The 14062-nt window shown below is 43.2% G+C and overlaps 1 protein-coding gene across 1 annotated transcript in view; it reads left to right on the top strand.

The window, feature by feature from the left end:
• The window catches only part of TSPAN14 (tetraspanin 14), a 43021-nt gene that overhangs the window by 13231 nt on the left and 15728 nt on the right, over window positions 1-14062 (top strand). The window contains exon 2 of the mRNA XM_060274990.1: window positions 6040-6137. Coding sequence (XP_060130973.1) covers window positions 6057-6137 — 81 coding nt within the window. The 5' untranslated portion in view covers window positions 6040-6056. The remainder of the gene's footprint in view (window positions 1-6039; window positions 6138-14062) is intronic.

Genomic DNA, 14062 nt, shown 5'->3' with positions numbered 1-14062 from the left:
CATGTTCTGGGGGCGGGGCATGTGGCGGAATGGTGCCTGATGATGATTCCGGTTCATCATGGGTTAATCTATCACTCCCAGTATAGGCAGGTGTTCCTTGGGAGGCGGAGCTTGAGGGCATTCTAAATGGCAGTTGGGAATTGGCAGTTGGGAGTTGGCAGTTGGGGGTTGGCAGTTGGGAGTAGAGTGTTAGAGAGGGATGCAGGAGCTGTATTAGCAAGTCTGTGTTATATGAAAAGAAGATTATTGTTGTAAGCCCAAAAATGGCTTATCTTCTGAGTTAGCCAATAAAACTCAGAGACAAGAGGAGTTAGGAGTCCATTATGTTTATTGCAAAGCAATAAGGTTCCAGTCGAATCTTTTCGGAATACTGGAACCCCGCCCAAAGGTCGGGCAGGAATTTATAACATTTCAGACAAAGGATTTTGATTTAACCAATCACATAAAGCATTACATCATTTAATATTTTAATATTCATCATCATCTCATTTCATATTTAATACGTATGTCATTACCTAATCTAATACGCATGCGCAATAAGCATTGCTAACTAGGCCAAGGATTGCTAGCTAGGCCTTTGATTCTCAATAAGATGTTACATTGTGAGATAGTATGCATGTTGGGAACCTGTGTTACGTGTACTATATAACAATTTGTGTTCTAGTTTATGAATTGCTTCTTTGTGATTTGCGTGTTAGCTGACCTGTTCTGGTAAAAGAACGGCATCTTGCTAGATCATCAGTTTCTTAAAGCAACAAGTTCCCATAATTCACTATTATAAGCATATTCTAGAATTCACATTATCACCTTAATTGGGGCCCTTTGGGCCCCTGCTACATTATGAACTAAGAGTTTAAACAAATGAAACCATAAAGAAATATACATGTTCTCCAGTTAAATAAACTTTCATCTATGTTGTGTCAAATTGGATGTTCCTCCTTATTCCAGCAACGTACCTAAACTCAAAAGGGTGGTGACTGAAGCGGGGAGATAAAACTAAGCCTGAGGAGTAGGTGGATAGTTTGCATCTCAAAGTCACGCACAGAGGAGGCAAGTGGAGGGAAAGAGTGCCTTGCAGTGGCTAAAGTGCTGAGGCAACCGCTGCTGAGGTGAACCTGAGTTGAGAGGGAAACCTTACTGAGGGCACAAGATTGTTCCTGTAATATTTGCCTGGAGTTTTTAAGGATATACAGCCACGTTATTTGGAAAGCTGGAACTGTACTCTATGTACTAGCAAACCCATATAAAAACAGGGAGTTTATTTGGGAGAAAGAAGGAATAGTGGGTTGTTTGAACAATAACTGAATTCCTTCAGCACACTGTTAGTAATAGAGAAGGGAGGATCGCCACAGGGCGCGCCGTGCGCAGTGATGTGGTGTGCCTTTTGGGGTGGGGCGCGCCGTGTTTTGGGGCAGGGCGGGCAGCGGCGATGGTGCCCCTGGGATCGTGTCGCTCGGGGCGATTCCCCCCCGCCCTATCTTCTCACGCCCCTGGCCACACACCCTGAAGTCGGCCATCTTGTGACTGGCGCTCCCAGTGTTGTAAGTAAAAAATGGCTTATCTTCTGAGTTACGCCAATAAAACTCAGAGACAAGAGGAGTTAGGAATCCATTATTGTTTATTGCAAAGCAATAGGTTACAGTCAAATATTTTCGCAAAACTGCAACCCCGCCCAAAGGTCCAGGCAGGGGTATTTATAACATTTCAAACAAAGGATTTCAATTTCAAACAATCATGTACATCATTACCTCATTTCATGTTTAATATGAATGCTCAATAAGCATTGCTAACTAAACTTTGATTCTCACCGTGATCTGTTAGATTGTGTTAGTATGCATGTTGGGAACCTGTGTAACGTGTAGCCATTTGCACCATGTATCAACTTATGTTCTAGCTTATGAGCGTATTAGCTGTCCTTCTGTCTTGCCAAATCATCAGTTTCTTAAAGCACCAGGTTACCATAACTTCTCTATTAGAAACATATTCAAGGATCCACATTATCACATTCATTAGGGCCCTTTGGGCCACTACCACACCGGCACTCCCTAAAAAGTAAAATTGTGCCCACTAGTCCAAAAAAGGTTGGCAACCCCTGCTTTGGAGTGTGCTTTCCACACTTGGCATCTGATTCCTTGTGACACTCTGCTTTTGTAAAGCTGTTCCTCAGTAGGGGAGGTACTGGAGTGTCCAAGTTACAGGAAGACTGTATTCCTCAACTGCGTCCTGCAAATCTCTCTGGGAAAAAGGAACTGCCTTGGAGCAAAAAGAGTTGCACTTTACATTTTATACAAGCCTACGTAGGGTATACATTTGGCTTCTTCTTAAAGCAGGAGTTAGAGCCTATAATTATTGTTGTTATTGTTTTGGCTGACATGCAGCTTGCCCAAAGTTTGCCTGTTTTTAATGTTAGCTTCCTTTTCTGCCCTTGTGGGTTGGGTGCTGGGTGGAGAATGTTGGAACACAGCATAGGTCCTGTTTGAAATACGGATTTGGTAAACATAGTGTACGTGTCGGGTTCAGCGGACAAGTCATGCGTCACATTTTCTTGTGATTTTGCTAAAGTGTGCATTTTTTGTTCTTCAGAATAGCTCTGCTAAACTGTTCAAGATACCAAAAAAGTTTTTTTTTTGGGGGGGGGGGAATAATGTCCTTGTAAAGCCCTAGCATTATCATTATGTGATGCTCCTCACATCTAGTTCTTGTCCCACCTTCTCCAGAAAATTTCCCTCCACCCATATCTTACCTTCCAAGGGTCTGCCAACACATCTCCTACCTTAAAGATTGTGAAAAAGTGGCCCATTCATGGCCAAATAGTAAATCTGCTAGAAAAATCCTTAACTGTTTTTACTTCACATAACTTTTGAACTCCCTTCTATAGCATGGGAATTAAGACGAAAAGGATTTGTCTGAGGCTAGATATTGAGTCTGTGACTGACCAGTGCTGTTTCCAGAAGGACTCTCGTGGCATAAATTGTTGTGCAGAAGGGAGCGTTTTGGGAAGAGCCAAACAATATGGTAGACAGTATTGCTTAAGGGCTCTGCTTTTTAAATATGAATACAGCAAAGTATTTGTCTTTGTATGTGCACCACGTAAATCCTTCACAACTAAGTTGCCACACTTGACATCTGTTCAACTGAGATCTGAGAGATTTATCATCCAGTCTGATATGTATGCTTTCCAATTTCCTAAGAGTAGAATCTGAGGGCTAAATGGGGGGGGGGGGGTCCTAGGCAGTAGGTGGCAAGGACTCCATGTTCGAAATTAGCCAGATGCCAGGCGCATTTTGCACCTGGCTTTCGACCACTTGCAACCAAGTGAAGATCCTTTGGTGCCAGGCTGGCGCCTGACATCTCCATCATCTGGAGGTGCGTGCCAGGGCATCATTGGATCTGGACTGTTTTCACACAATATTACCACATCCTATAGAATTCTATCAGTTAATATTTTATCTGTACAAATGGAATGAATTTCCGGAACCAAAATGCTTTTTCTGTGCTACCTGAGCAGGAGCAGTGAGCAATGTAATAGTTATAATTGTTGTAGCTTGTCTTCACTTAACCCACCCCCCACTGCCCTGCTCACAGTTCTGAAGAATATCCCTATGTTATGAATGGTCCATGTCACTGTTAGGAAAAAGCGATGCGAATAGGCCAATTTCTATGTGGACTGTCCCTGGATCAAGAAACTTTTCTTCTTTAAGTTCTCAAAGTTCTGAAGGTTGTCATCTGAACTACCGGTAGCTAGATGTTTAACTAATAATCAGTCACAGTCCAACATTTGAAAAATAAGACTTTGGAGTCCCCTCTCTCCCAAATGGCACTACCGGTAGACATTCTGTTTTGGCGACTGCATCCTTGGTTTCCATTTGGCACCTAGCTTATATATATGAGTTTCTAAGGATTCATTTAGAGATGGTGGTGGAGGAGAGTAGATAGAAGAGTGAAAGTACTGCGGGGGTCAGGGATTTTCAGAATGGGGAGGAACACGACTGCCTTGCTGGCTATTCTCCAGTCAGCAGTAGCCAAGGAAATGTGCCCTCAGCAGATAAGGTCAGATGTCTCACTGGCCTTCTGTGACACTGAAGGGAGAATAAAGGGCTATAGGGAACATTTCCCTTCTCCATGAACCACAACTCTGTTGTCCTCTGTGCTCTCTGCTCATGTGTCAGTTTCTATCTAGCAAAAAAAAAATGGCCTACTCCCTTTCTGGAAATCAATTTTCACTTGGTTTGGAAACGGAACATTGCTGCATGTGTGACTTTTACAGATCCACAAAATGAAGAAGGGTGGGGTGGTTGTGGTAGACGTTTTCTTCTTTTTTTATGGGCAGGGGTTCAATGAACCCATGTGAACTGTGATGGGAAGCTCTACTGCCTGGATTAATACTGCTCACAACAGGCTGGGGAAAAAACAACAACCCCAGCTTTCTAGAAGCAGTTGTATAGAACCTACCTGAAACCTTAATTAACAAAACCGGACATTTGAGGCGAGTGGCTGATAGCACAGATGCCTTCAGAGAACATAGCAATCCATTGCTTGAACAGTGTTTCCACTTGGCAGCCAAGGGCATTTCTAGAACATGTAAAAGGTTTATTCTGATTATGGCTTGGCTTTTGTTGCTTCAGCAGTTGAGAAACTAAGGGCAGGGGAAGCGACAGTGTTTTGAGTTTAGTGAAGTAAGTAAGTAAGTTAAGCCTTGTTATTTGAGACAGAGCCATGGCCATGCAGGATAGTTATTTGCAGGCGTGGAAAGGAGAACATGATTCTCAGGGCTGGTTCACAAATGCATGGTCATCATTTGTCAAATACAGTATTGGGTTGTTTTTTTGCATGTCTTTGTCTACAGGTGTATTGTGATACTTGTTTATACCTGAATGAAAGAAACCTTTTGGGGGATCATTCAGCTGAAGTCAAGGTTCATTGCAGTATTTTTATTTTTTATTTGAAGAGATGGGAAATAAGCAGAAAACCAGAGCTGAAAGCAGTAATAATAATAATAATAATAATAATAATAATAATAATAATAATAATAATTTATTATTTATACCCTGCCCATCTGGCTGGGTTTCCCCAGCCACTCTGGGCGGCTTCCAACCGAATATGAAAAACAGTACAGCATCAAACATTAAAAACTTCCCTAAACAGGGCTGCCTTCAGTTGTCTTCTAAAAGTAAAATAGTTGCTTATTGCCTTGACATCTGCTGGGAGGGCGTTCCACAGGGCGGGTGCCACTACCGAGAAGGCCCATTACTGAGAAGGCCCTCAGTAGTGAAGGAATCTCTTATCTATGGGCTTACTTAGCCCCACTCCCAACTAGGGCTGGGTGATATATTGATATATATTGTCCAAAACAGGTTTAAAGTCCATATTGCGATATTGGTTTCATAATTTTTGACCTGGCAATATATCACGAATCACGGTGTGTGTATGTGCCATGCAAAAATCACGATGTGGGGAAAACCATGAAGCTAGCCAGTGCTCTCTTGATTCCTGCAGCCCCTGTTAATTCTGCTGGAGAATTGAACTGCTAGGTGGGCAGGAGCTGGGACCGAGCAACGGGAGCTCACCCTGGCACGGGGATTCAAACCGCCAAACTTCTGATTGGCAAACCCCCGGAGGGTCAGTGGTTATATTAGCTAACACAAAAAGATTACATGCCCAAATGCCATGTGAGTTAATATGGAATTACAGTGGTACCTCTACTTACGAATAACTCTACTTACGAATGTTTCTACTTACAAATGGAGCTCCGTCCGCCATCTTGGATGCGGTTTAGATAGGATTTTTCTACTTATGAATTTTTAGATAGGGTTGCTTCGACTTACGAATTTTTTCTGCCAATGCATTCCTATGGGATTCGATTTACAAATTTTTTCGACTTACAAATGTGCGTTCGGAACGCATTAAATTCGTAAGTAGAGGTACCACTGTACGCTACTGAACCAATGAATATGGACTATTGGAGTGGCTTGGGTAAGTTGAATGCCACTGCATTTCTCCTCCTTACTGATCTATCTTTTTTCCCCTGGTTCTATACAGTCACAGCTCTATAAAAGATGCACTATTACCGGTATTCTTCTGCTGAAGTCAGCTGTTGGTACAAATACCTGCTTTTCAGCTACAACATAATCTTCTGGGTAAGTATCCAGTCTTCTTTCTTTTCTATTTTCATAGATAAGGGTCATCTTGTCAAATTAGCCATGTTTCCATTGCTCAGGTGCTATGTACCTTAGATTGGACAGATTTTATGTTGACATCAAATGCGTTGACCATGGGATGGAGCAAGATACGACAAGCTAAGAAATAGCATATGGGTGACTTCAACTGTCTTCTCCCTACAAGCCTTACCGGTAGTTTTTTCGATTTTTAGAACCTGATAGCTGGTATTGCCACTTTGTTGATATGTTTTTGAGTAGCCAGCTAACACATCCAAACGTTGTTGTTGTTGTTTAGTCGTTTAGTCGTGTCCGACTCTTCGTGACCCCATGGACCATAGCACGCCAGGCACTCCTGTCTTGCACTGCTTCCCGCAGTTTGGTCAAACTCATGTTCGTAGCTTCGAGAACACTGTCCAACCATCTTGTCCTCTGACGTCCCCTTCTCCTAGTGCCCTCAATCTTTCCCAACATCAGGGTCTTTTCCAAGGATTCTTCTCTTCTCATGAGGTGGCCAAAGTATTGGAGCCTCAGCTTCACGATCTGTCCTTCCAGGGAGCACTCAGGGCTGATTTCCTTAAGAATGGATAGGTTTGATCTTCTTGCAGTCCATGGGACTCTCAAGAGTCTCCTCCAGCACCATAATTCAAAAGCATCAATTCTTCGGCGATCAGCCTTCTTTATGGTCCAGCCAAACGTAGCCACCATTTAATCTCCAGATTTGGAAACATTTCACTTGCTTGGTTTTTATATTGAGCTGTGGTTTTTAAAACACAGGGGAAGAGACAGAACAGCAGCAAAATAGCAAGCTGGAGTAACCTTCTTCCCTTGCTACAGCTGGTTCCCCTTTTGGTAGATGAATGCCCCTTTTGCTAGGTTTTGTGATCGGAGGTTTTATGGCCACGCTTCGCAAGATGAAGCGGCGGCCATAGAAAACCTCGTCGTCTTGCGAGGCAACCTCTGATCACAAAACCTATTCGTATAGTGGAAAATTCGTCTTACAGGGCATTCGTCTACCGAGGCACCACTGTATAGAGCAGCACTGTGATGCCATTTGAAAAGTGGTTCTCTTAACAATGTATAAATGTGGGTAACTTGGAATCTTTCAGTTTCTTGCTTCCTCCTTCGAAAAAGGTCACCCTGTAAACCTTCGTTCATTATGAACATCTTGCTATCTGCCAGGAACATCATCTTGTCTGCATTGATATATTTCTGTTCCCTTGAAGCTTGAACCCTAACAGAGTTTGGTTGGAGGCTTCTAACCCACTTGGTGGAAGGTGACCAGCTACTAACACATTCCCTAGGCAGATTCTGGCATGTTGATCCTAAATAAATGAGGGCTGGAAGCTCACATCCAGTCTCTGGGCACAAGGAAATGTTGTTTGAAAGCTTCTCCATGCAGTTAAGGTGATTCTACCACACCAACATAACCACGGTCTTCCTAGGGGTTGGGATGATGTGGTTAAATTGGCCTCCAAACTTACCTTTTGGAGTGGCACTGTCTTCTTCCCCCCCCCTCCCTCCACCACCAAAGGGATTTGATTTAATTTTTTAATTTCATTTCACTTATGAATTGCTCCCCAATGAAAGTGGTTAACGATAAAAACACCAGCAATACAAACACAGTTTTTAGCCATGTATGGGTCTTGCCACGTGCTTGAAAACCCCTTCTGATTTTGCAGTCCCAAGCAGGCAGCAAAGCCAGGGAATTTATCAACTTATGGCTGGTCACAAGCTGCACAGATCTGACTTAAGAAGTCCAGCTTTCTACTCTCTGCAAATATCACTTTTAGCAAGGCCCAGCCATGTACAACTTTGTGGACGTATTCTGGTTTTTTTTAACCATTTCATTTTTTGAGCACAGCGAGACTTGGTCCTGTGGGCATTAACTTGATTCCCTTATTTATGGCATTGTAAGCAGTTCTTTGATCCATTAAAGGATATCGTTTCTGTTGCCCTTTAACTGTACAGTAATGGAATCCGGAAGCACTGCTTCCTAGTAACTACCTTTTGTTTACCAACAGAAACAAGTAACACTGCGACAAATCTTCCAAACAAAGGGCGTTTAAGCCTCTGCAAGTATGTGTGTGTAATATAAATGTGGAGAAAGTCCACTGCCGAGAGTAGAGTTTTTCTTCTGTTTGAGGGATTTGGGGCGAGGTGGGGTGGGGTGGAGATTCCAATTTGGGGGGAAAATATGCAGTTTTCTCCCCCACCCTGTTTCAGTTTCAGAGCATATGATAATTCAAGGGCCCAATCCTGCTTCTTAAAGGAAGCCTGATGCTGCCTCCACCACCCATGCAGTTGTACCTATGCCTATACAACCCCTATATGTAGCCAAAATCACTTGGTTGATTCCCAGATTTTATATGGGGAATTAACCCCATAATGTTGGCCTCTATGGTGTGGTTCCATGTATGTAGGCCACATTTACACCTATCCTTTTTCATGGATGGTGGAGGTGAGGCTGGCAAACCAATTCCACATTTGGATGAGAATAATAATAATAATTTATTTATTTATACCCTGCCCATCTGACTGGGTTTCCCCAGCCACTCTGGGTGGCTTCCAACAAAATATTAAAAACACAATAAAACATCAAACATTAAAGACTTCAAACCTCTGGAGTATTGTCCAAACCAGTGCTGTAACTTACGATGCATAGTTCGCTGATGCCACAGTTTGTAAGCCTTCTTAACAGCCAGGATAGCTCAGTTGGTTAGAACATGGTGTCGATAATGCCAAGGTATTTCAAGTTTGATCCCTATATGGGAAAGCTGCATATTCCTGCATGGCAGGGAGACAAGTTGGACAAGAGAATCCCCAGGAACTCTCCCAACTCTGATTCTTTGAACACTGGTTGTGAAACAGTGGTTTGGCACAACGATGGTAAGTGAAAGTGCCTGTGCCCACGTAAGGCTGACCGTAGTTAAAACTCTGAATGGGATCCCTCCCTAAAAGGGAAATGCGGTAGAAGAAGTAGGTGAGGCTGCAGGATTTCTTTTGACAGCGGTTATATCATGAGGTGACAGTGTTGGATAAGTTCTGCTCCCTCCTTTGTAATGCTATCTGATGTAGTTAATTGGCAGCTCCTTCATGGCAGCCTAGAGCAGTGGTTCCCAACAGGTGGTCCGCGGACCCCCAGGGGTCCGCGAGCTATGCCAGAGGGGTCCGCAAGATGCTATTAGAATAAAAAATATATTAAATATATTTCGTATGATAACAGATTTTTTGTTTTGGCCGCTTCCTGCATGAGCAGAGTCTAGCGCAAAACTAGAATTAGATAGAGGCAGTAGTTCTGCTGTATGCCGTTAGGTGGCGCTTTACAAACACTACTGTTTTGCAAAGAGGCAGCGCACGCATTCTACTAACGCTCACCTCCCCAAGATGCTTTGCGCGCGTCAGCTTCATTTGTGCGCTACTGCGCAGGTACCCTGTCTTCTCCATTCCCCTCCCTCCTCCCTGGCGCGCGCTGCCTCTTTGCAAAACAGTAGTGTAAACAAAGCGTTGTTTTTCGCGGAAGCTACAGTTTGCGTAGTTAAAAATGGACCATTGGTTAAAAAGTGGTTTGTTAAAACGACAAAGGCCTACAGATGAAGAGGAAGATAGTGCATTTGATGTTCAAGCAAGTAAGTCAGTGACTCTCGAACCGATCTTGTCAGTGTCCATTGAACCTAAATCGTAACTGTAAAAAACGTATAAATATAAAATATGAAAAGACTCTTAATTTGGCTCTCACTTTTTAATTTTAGGATTAGGAATTAATGGGGGTCCTTGTCACAATAGCGGCTCAATGAGGGGTCCTCGAGAAAATTTTGTTGGGAACCCCTGGCCTAGAGGAAGCAGTTGAGCCCGTAATGCTGAATTCAGAGGTGTCTTTTCCATTTGATTTAGTGGCGCCCTGCACCACAGCGCATGCCCAGCAGCAGTTTCCAGGAATAGCTGCGCCATGCGCTGTTCGTGTTCGGGGCAGCGATTGAGGCGCTGCCGCTGAGACAGCCGGCTCCAGGCACCCGGTGCGTCATGCCACCCCGCCAACCAATCCGGTTGGATCACTGGCCTACCTAGCTCCATAGTAGTGTCTACACTGACTGACAACAGCCCTCTGGGATTTTTACATGGTCCTATCCCAGCATACCTGGAGATACCAGGGACTGAACCAGGGACCTTCCGCATGTTAAGCAGATGTTCAACTGCTGCCACCAGTTCTAGACTAGGCCACACATTTAAAGCATGTGACTTCCTCTAGAGAATCCGGGGAACTGTAGCTCTGTGAGTGGGAAGCTACAGTTTCCAGGATTCTCTAGGGAGAATCATGTGCTTTAAATATGTGTTGAATGTATGATGTGGGAAATGGGGGGGGGGGCAGAGGGATCTTTGTACCCCGGGGCCAGATATGCTTGAGAAGGCCTGACCTTACTACGCCTCTGTCAAGCTGAAGATGGGGAAGCCTTGTGTCTATCAGCTAGAGGGAAAGTTGATGGGTTACAGGGGTTGTCTTTGCTGTAGGGAGAAAGCAGCAAGCTTTAAGGAAATATTGTAAGGGGTGCTCCTTTTGCAGCTTGTCTTCTCTTGTATATTGCTTCCTACAAAGCTTGATGACTAAGCTCAGTCTTTAGCAATGAAACATCTGATTGCTGAAACAACATCAGAACACTGAACCACTGGTATATCACGAGTGGACTGGTATATCACAAGTATTTACTGTGTTTTCAATTGTTTAAGATAAAAAAAATCTATTTTGGAAAGAGAAGAAATGAGCATTGAACCACTGATCTATTACAATCGAACTCTTTTTTTTTTAACTGTTGCTTTCAGTTGTTTAAGATTCAACCTATTTGGGAAAGAAACTACTTTTGCCATCTTTAAGGATGTAAATGGTTTTCAAAAGAACCTGTTTAGAAAATTAGCTTCCAGTCATTAAGAGAAGAGAAATTTTTGAGAATGCATGAATGTGTAAACCAGCCTATATAACAGGAGTAGCAAATTATTATTATTATTATTATTATTATTATTATTGCTTTTAAAAATGTTTAGGGATACTCTTATTTTGACTCAAGAAAATCACCATTTTATAGTTCAAATCGGGAAAAATAAATACAGTAAATGGACAAAAGTACAAATATTCACAAAATGTTTAGGAGAACACCCCCCCCCCGCATCTCCCCAGAAAAAGCACTGATTATTATTATTATTATTATTATTATTATTATTATTAACCTGAGGACTGTAGTCACCTGTGGCCACCTCCCTGGGGTGTATATGCTAGAAGTGAGTGTCCCCACCCACAGTCTCTTTCTCTCTCACACATACATATGTGTGTGTACACAAACATCCCCATACCCTCCAACTCTCGGTAAGAAAAATCCGGGATCAGCAGCGGCACGGCACCAGAAGTCGCTTCTACGCATGTCTGTGTAGTACTGTTCTGCCCGATTTCCGGTGCCCAGACATGGGCAGAGCAGCACCCGAAATCGGTTCTGTGCATGTCCAGACATGCGCAGAAGGAGCCTCCCTGGCAGGTAGGAAATCCGGGGGATTTACGGGATTTTTCTCTATTTGGGATAACAGTGGGAAACGGGTTTAAATACGGAGGTTTCCCGCGAAAAATGGGAGACTTGGCAGCTATGAACATCCCCCACTGCCCAGCTCTGTGTCTATGGCCCCCATCCCATTTTTCTGCCACCATCAAAATTGGAGAAGATTTACAGAGGGATGGGGCAGAAGGAACGGTTTATTGGGCTGGATCAGGCCCCTGGACTGGGGGTTAGCCCCTACTGTTTGAGAAATAAGAATGAGAACAAAAAGCTTCTGTGAATTGCACACCCACCCACACCGAAAGTGCAGCCCTCTGGCTAGTCTTTTTATATCAGATTGGAAAATCTGTGAGCTGAGCTGTTTGTGTGAGTTAAAAGAGTTTCCTCTCTGTGTGAGTTCCCCTGCCCTCCCTTTGCCACTTACTCATCAGCCTTTGTGAAGTTCTAATGCATGCATTCACCAGGAGATGGGGGTCTCCTGGCTTAATGCAAACAGATGTGTTTGGTGTTTACTTTTCCCTTTTCCCTTTCATCCTTATCAAAGATACCACACTTGTCAGCCATTTCCTGCTGTGCTTCTGGTTTTTAGGTTGGGATAAAGCAAGGTAGCATTGTCTGCAGAGACCATGGATAGTTCTGGCTTTCAGAAAGGTTTAGGACACAGTTGTGTCCTTTGTAAAAATATAAAAATAAACAAAGATCTGGAAATGAAAACAAGAAATCCTAAAGCAGGCTAGGAAATTAACTTTTTCTTTAAAAAGTTCATGTCACAATGCATGTGGTGTTTTGTGAGGTGTTACGTAGGGCGTGTTGAATTTCCCAACTTTCCGATTCCCAAAATGAGGAGTGCTAAAAAGGGTTGTAACATAACTTGGGAATTCAAGAAATATTTGGGTTAAAACAATATAATTTAAGTTTTGCCTGGTAAGTAAAACGTGTGTAAAATTGCATAGAAAAATGATTGTCAAGTACCTTGTGTTTATATTTTATAGTATTATTAATTTTATTTAGCATTACCTGACATTTTCAGAAGGTAAAAATAAAAATTTCCCGAAAGCAGTTTATGTGCTTCTTCATCAAATACAGACTTAGCAAGCTAAATGTTGTCCAGTCACAAAAGTAATAGCAGATTTGAATTACACCCAAAAATGTAAGACCCCCTCACTGAAGAAATTGCAAAAAATTGAGTCCTGGGTTCAGCATAATTTCTCAGCAGGGGGGCGGGTCCACTGTCCCTTAGACCTTGTGGGGGGCCAGACTATATTTTGAAAAATAAAAAATGAATGAATTCCTATGCCCCACAAATAACCCATAGATGTATTTTAAATAAAAGGACACATTCTACTCATGTAAAAACATGCTGATTCCCGGACCGTCCGTGGTCCGGATTTAGAAAGCGATTGGGCCGGATCCGGCCCCCGAGCCTTAGTTTGCCTACTCATGGTTTAAGCCCTAAAATGACACACCCCACAGGATAGTTGGCTGGTTTAATCTAAAGAGAACTGACCGAATACTCCTGGAAAATGTAACTGGATTGGATACAGAGGCGTGCATATGTTCTTTGTCAGGCTTGGGAGGTTGGAGGGGTTGGTGTTCAGCTGAACTCTCACAAAAGGCCTGTCGGTTATCTGTGGACAGAGGAGATCTGAAGATGCTGCAGTGCTGGGGTTTGGGAACTGCACTCCTTTTTTGGTGTGTGTTTTGGGTGTGCATATTGTGCTTGGTGCAGGACCCGTATCAGCGAGGGCCAGGCAGTGTTAGAAAATTTGGTGGCGGGGGACAGTGTAGATAACGGGACCAAGTCCTCAGGGCCTCCGTCATTGCCGATCCAGCTTGCTGCTGTCTGGTTACTCTCTTGGGTTTGTGTGTTTGCCACAAAATTTTAGAAAAGTAATCAGATTTTAGAAGTTTGGGGTAGCTGTTTGGGCTCCCTCATTTTATTGGCCCATTCTAACGTGCATGGAACCAACCCCAGGTGATGTTCTAAGAAGGTGGAGGATGCAGAGAGAATTCTCAAGAATTCAGAAGCTGCAACAGGAATTCCTGAGAATTCTCTCTGCTTGCTTGTGTCCCAGGGTCAGCTTTAAAATCCAGCAGCAGGTCTATATTTCCATAGAGAGCGGAAGTTGAAACAGCTGTCTAAATCTTGGTAAGCTTCCCTCTGTTTTTACAGGTGCTTTTAAAGCTAGATCGTAGATGCATGTTCTGCTGTGTAAATGGAGATGACTGTTGTGCTTCTGCCCATGAGAAATATTTTTTAATAATAAAAAGTAACCCGCATTAGTTCCGTAACTACTTTTCACCCTTTTTCTAGTCTTGAGGTCTTCCGAAGCCTTGATGCTGTGTACTGGGATGAGGTTAATGGCTGCA

The sequence above is a fragment of the Zootoca vivipara genome, chromosome 5 (assembly GCF_963506605.1).
Source record: "Zootoca vivipara chromosome 5, rZooViv1.1, whole genome shotgun sequence".
NCBI lineage: Eukaryota > Metazoa > Chordata > Lepidosauria > Squamata > Lacertidae > Zootoca > Zootoca vivipara.
Note: the sequence above shows the minus strand (reverse complement) of the source record. Positions and strands in the feature narration are given on the sequence as shown.